Source organism: Hyperolius riggenbachi, chromosome 2, assembly GCF_040937935.1.
Source record: "Hyperolius riggenbachi isolate aHypRig1 chromosome 2, aHypRig1.pri, whole genome shotgun sequence".
Classification (NCBI taxonomy): Eukaryota; Metazoa; Chordata; class Amphibia; order Anura; family Hyperoliidae; genus Hyperolius; species Hyperolius riggenbachi.
The window spans coordinates 283,405,157-283,411,156 of record NC_090647.1 but is presented as its reverse complement, the minus strand read 5'-3'; the positions used below and the strand labels follow the sequence as shown (position 1 = coordinate 283,411,156).

At 44.7% G+C, this 6,000-nt stretch overlaps 1 protein-coding gene across 4 annotated transcripts in view; it reads right to left on the bottom strand.

The window, feature by feature from the left end:
* Positions 1-2,335: 2,335 nt before the first annotated feature.
* YARS1 (tyrosyl-tRNA synthetase 1) overlaps positions 2,336-6,000 on the bottom strand; it is a 54,149-nt gene continuing 50,484 nt past the window's right edge. For all 4 annotated transcript variants that reach the window (XM_068268852.1, XM_068268853.1, XM_068268854.1 and 1 more), the window contains 2 exons: positions 2,734-2,875; positions 2,336-2,652 (listed from right to left, as the gene is read on the bottom strand). In XM_068268852.1, coding sequence (XP_068124953.1) covers positions 2,542-2,652; positions 2,734-2,875 — 253 coding nt within the window. In that variant the 3' untranslated portion in view covers positions 2,336-2,541. The remainder of the gene's footprint in view (positions 2,653-2,733; positions 2,876-6,000) is intronic.

Here is a 6,000-nt window from a genome sequence, read left to right as displayed (position 1 = left end):
TACATGTCCATGTGACATGATATCCACTAATATCCATGGGGTGTCCTTGCTTGCATGCTGAGGGCCCCATGACTTGAAGTTGCACCCCTGGGATATGCATTTTACCTCCTGAATTCATGAACTTTATGTTTCTGTGTGGCCACTGTGAACGGGAAAGAGTCCAAAAGCACCACCCTTTCCTTTGTAGGGAACTATTTTCCTTCCTCAACACTGAATATGAAATACAGTGCAACACTATGCCTTATGATAGTAGGGTCACACGTGGCAAAAGCATACAACAAAGTCACAGGTATGAAAGGGCCTTTATACTACTACACAATAGGTTTTCCTGGCCACCCAGCTATTCTATTTTTTCATCCCACTCAGTTATAAGCAGTTTGTGGGGAGAACACTGATAAAATCTGAAGATTTCACTTTAATCCTACAGATAAATTTACAGTAAACATTTTAGGCATGTATAATGTGCAGAATGCAGCACTCCTGAGGGTAGTGGGTAAAAACAGGTCGCCACACTGCCTTAAGATGATAAACTGCCTTTACTTGTGTGGAAAAAAAACTTCTCTGATTGATTGTTTCCATAAACATACATATGTATTCTAGCAATATTCTGAGTGCCTCAGTATTTGTTTTCATACTGATTTATGAATGTTCTTGCACTGGTGCTGTATTTAATCTCTGCTCTCGAGGGTGTTGTATTCCCTACATTACAGCATGCAGATTTTTAGATGAATGAGATATACTATGCTGTCCATCCCACAAAGATTGTGGAGTGGAGAATTGCTGACCTAACAGCAGGTCCTGATAGGAATGGACTAATCTACCACTGAGTGCCTAAAGGGCTTGAAGAAAAACAATTTTGTCTCCGCCGTGTCTTATTCCATGGGCTGGTCCCCACACACTGCACAATCAGGCTGTACTACCCCAGTAATGCTCATTATATGAAACCTGCACCCTGGTTAAGTATGGTAAAATAACTGATATTTAGGAGCGGATACTTTCATACACAGGCATTCATGGAATAACTATATGTAGGCCAGCATGTGCAGTCTCTAAAATTATGCAATTTATGGATTCTTAATCCCAGAAGTTGTGCAAATTGCATGTATAGTTTCAGTACAAATGGTTAATAATACAGCTAGAAAATAGATGTGCCCAAACTGCAGCCAAACAAAAATCAATTTAGTGGCACTCCTCAGATATAAGTGACAAGGCCAGCTTCATTGCAAGTTACCAGCTCAAGAGAACTAGCATGCTGCCTCAAGGTCACGTGTCCACTTCGTCTCTGAGACAGAGGCAGGCACTTGTGACATGCATGGCTATAGGGAATTGGATGCGTTGTCAAATTATAAAGCTGTGGTTCAGGTTTTTTTTCCACGAATGTGAATTCGGAAGCCTATTGAGGCCGCGATTCCAGATTGGCGTGTGAAATCGGGAAGAATCACCCCTAGCGGAAATGGTCCCTAACATCTGCTCACTCAATTCACCCAGAGACACCTGTGGGTCCTAGAAATGCCTGGTGAGGAGATACATGTGACATTTATACAGTAACCATCTACTATATTACCCATTTTCACTGAACATGGTTTATTGGATTTACCCTTAAAAAGAGATATTGTTCATAGGGAAGACACAGGGAGAGAAAAGAGGTCGGGAAGACACAGGGAGAGAAAAGAGGTCGGCACTACAGCTGGATCTACTTGCAATGGGGAGGGTTTGCAGGATTGCGGCAGATTTAGCCTTTGGTACAGTCAGCGTGCTCAGACTGGAAGTAGACAAGAGTCTGACAGTAGAAACAAAGGATGCAAAGTCGGCACTGCTGTGGTCTGTGTTTAATCCATAGGCAGTGATACATCACATAACGTGCAGTACAAAAAGTTCACATACCGTTGGGTGGAGGCTGCTGCGAGCTGTGAGCTGGTGGTGGGTGCTGGGCACAGGATAAGCCTTACGACCGTTTCACGCTATCTGGGCGCTTCTACAGAGGCTTGTACCAGCCTCCGTAGAAGCGCCCAGATAGCGCTGACTTTGCATCCTTTGTTTCTACGGTCAGACCCTTAAAAAGAGGACTGTAACAACCACTTGAATAGTAATAGATTTGTTTTTGTAAAATAAAAAAGGTACCTATGTAAAAAGAGAATTAATACACTTTTCAGGACCCAGCTGGATATTACAAACTTAATTTCTGCTGTTTCTTTACAATATATGTCATAACCACTGATTGAAATTCTGTATAAAATAAGCAATCTTTTTATAAATGCTGTTACCAAATCTGTGTTGATTTTTTGGGAGAGATTTGCACGCACACACACAACATACACAAAAACAAATTATGGTATGATTTTTTTTTTCTTTTTAATAGTATACATTCTTAGATGACCAGGTAGGAATGGTGTGTGCTGATGCTGCCCCGGTCACATGCACATACAGTTATAAATAGCAGGACACTTGATGCTTCTCTAGGTTTAGGTCTGAGCTCTCTGGCACCGAAGGAGTTAAAAGATTATCTCTATGCTGTGGGAAAAGATATAAAGTCCTGTGTGATCAGCTGATGCTGCCACCTCGTAGTGAGTTACAGGTCACAGGCCCCAGTTTAGTCAGAAAATTATTTTCTTTCCACTGAGCACACAAATCATCTGAGATCCTAAAGTCAACCTAGAAACAAGAGAAAAATTGTGAAATCAAGGACAGATGCACACATCTTTATGGGCAACTGAAAACACTACAAGTAAATACCTGCAACTTTTCAAACACCTTCTTCTTAGGCTTGAGCTCAGATTCTGGTTCCCCATCTTCATATCCCTCAACAAATACTCGCTCGCCAGGAGGACATTCTACAGGAGGGTTCAGTGGTTCCACCTGCTTGTTGTCACCATCTCTGAAATACACACAGCCATTCTGTTTAAAGGGAAGGTCCGAGCAAAAAAAAAAAAAAATGAGTTTCACTTACCTGGGGCTTCTACCAGCCCCATGCAGCCATCCTGTGCCCTCGTAGTCACTCACTGCTGCTCCAGTCCCCCGCTGGAAGCTTTCTGACCTCGGAGGTCAGGGCCGAATTGCGTACATTTTTACACATTCCCGCTAGTGCAGGAACATTAACACATACATTTTTACGCGTTAGTGGTGCAACGCATACATTTTTGTTCCTGCACTAACTGGAATGCGTAAAAATGTATGCAATGTGGCCCTGACCTCCGAGGTCAGAAAGCTGCCAGCGGGGGACTGGAGCAGCAGTGAGTGACTACGAGGGCACAGGATGGCTACATGGGGCTGGTAGAAGCCCCAGGTAAGTGAAACTCATTTTTTTTTTTTTGCTTGGACCTTCCCTTTAATGTCTACTACAACTAAAGGCATATACACTATAGTTTACAGTCAACTAAAGCCTGAGAAGTGCAAAAAGGTGAAACCCTAAAAGCACAAAAGAAAATAAGCATAGCTAAAGTCAGGGCTGAGGAGTCAGAGCAATTTTGGGTACCTGGAGTCGGTGGTTTCATAAACTGAGGAGTTGGAGTCGGATGATTTTTGTTCCGACTCCACAGCCCTGGCTAAAGTAAACCTATACAATTAGTTACACACTAACCACCTATCTATTGCTATTGATCATAGATAACATGGAAGAAATGTAAGTGGCCTTTCAGAACTCTATATCTTTTTCTGCATTACAAATGAAATACAGCATCAATCGCTCCCCCAAATCCTCCGACAAGTGATGATTATTTACCTTGCCGGGATCCAGCGCAGGCCCAAAAAGCGGCTCTTCGTTCTGGCTAGGCGGAAATAGCCGAGCCGGAACGTATCCACTCTACTGCACAGGCGCAAAAGGACTCGCGCCTGCACAGTAGATCGGATCGATCTGGGTTTAGCCATTTCCACCTTACCTGGAACGAAGAGCAGCTAGTGCGCCTGCGCAGGATTGCAGTAGGTAAATATTTACCTCGATGCACTTCTGGGGATCATGGCACTTGAACGGAGTGACAGAGGAGGATGGGGAAGCTTTATTAGGATCCAGAGGCTTCCCACTCCCGAGGTAAGTATCCCCCAGAGGGGAATTTTTCCATTACAGGTTTTCTTTAATGTATACTCCATGCAGTTTCCTCCCACATCCCAAAAATTAACTGTTAACTGGCTTCTCCTAAATTGGCCCTAGACTACGATACATACACTACAGTATACATACATAGGCGTATGACTATGGTAGGTATTAGATAGTAAGCTCCTCTGAAGGACAGTTAAGTGATTAGACAATATACTCTGTACAGCACTGCCGAAGATGTTGGTGCTATATTAATACTTAAAGTGACTCTGAAGTCTCCTGAAAATGAGGTTTTTACTTTAAAAACCTCATTAACATTATTGCCCCTTTTAAAAACGCAGCAGAACCGCGGCTGAAAACCCCTTCAATCACCCCAAACTCACGGAGGTACATCGCGGGCTCCTTCCGCATAGAGCCAGCGCAGCTATGCCTATATATGCGCGTCAATTAGCCCGGATCGCCACCTCTCCCCCGCCCCTTTCGGTCTTCCTTCACCGAGAGGGGCGGAGATGCGCGCTGATTGGCCTGCACAGAGGCGGCAGCAAAATCCACAACCAAGAAAGTCGTAAATTTTGCCTGCCGAATAAGGGGTGAGTTTGGGGTGATTGAGGGGGTTTTCAGCCGCGGTTCTGCGGCGTTTTTAAAAGGGGCAATAATGTTAATGAGGTTTTTAAAGTAAAAACCTCATTTTCGGGAGACTTCAGAGTCTCTTTAATAATAATGCGGCAATACGGCCAGAGTGCCTCCGTTCTCTGGCTATCGGTCCTGGTAATCTTACTCACTAGCATCAGTCGGGGTCTTCTGCGTATTTGTGGTCATGCACAGAAGAGCCCGAGTGGCGTGGCTGAGCCAGTTACCAGGACTGATAGACAGAGAATGGAGGAGCTTGGGAGGACAGTAAAGGGACGCGGCGGTGCTTATGGGGTTGGAGGAAGCCCCAGATAAGGATCAAATATTTATTCTCGTCTCAGGTTTACTTTTAAGGGCCAGAGATTAAACCTGATATACTTAAAGTGGAATTACTGTCGCAAACAGAAGATTCAGAAAAAAAGCTTGTCCTCCAACACCTAATAGCCCACATAGTTACCCTAACTCCAGGCAATGTCGTGTTTGTAAGAAACCGTACCTGGAAGGACGAATGATCAGTAGAGATGGTCAATGAGAGGCTAAGGATTCCAGCTTGAATGTGAACGTAATGCAAATTGTATGCAGCTTACAACTGGAACACTGCATTTGCATGCACACCAGGATTACCGGGTATTGGCATCTCCTTGGTCATCACCTGCCAGATATTGGTCTCCATGACTGCTGTGACAGTACGTACTGACATAGTAATATGAAGCAATATAAGAAGGAGAGGAAGCAGGATTAGCCTGTGTGTGATAAAATACTGAACTCTGTGAAAGCCATCTTAGGTACCATACTTACCTGGGCCTTCCTTAAAGGACAACTGTAGTGAGAGGTATATGGAGGCTGCCATATTTATTTCCTTTTGAACAATACCAGTTGCCTGGCAGCCCTGCTGGTCTGTTTGGCTGCAGCAGTGTCTGAATCACACCTGAAACAAGCATGCAGCTAATCTTGTCAGATCTGCCAATAATGTCAGTAAACTTGATCTGCTGCATGCTTGTTCAGGGTCTATGGCTAAAAGTATTAGAGGCAGAGGATCAGCAGGATAGCCAGGCAACTGGTATTGCAAAGGAAATAAATATGGTAGCCACCATATACCTCTCACTACAGTTGTCCTTTAAGCCCCCTTGAGGCCACTCAACCCCTGTGTCTCCCAGTGTGGCTCCTGTCCCCTGCAATGAAAGCCTGGCCGAGTCACACATGCGAGACCCAGCGCACTCCCCCATCATGCTTCCGCGGCTGGGAGTGTTCTGCGCTTGCACAGTACTACAGGCGGACGGGAGGGCAACGGGGGAGCGCGTCTGAACAGGCCGTGCATGCGCAACTCGGCCAGACTTTTG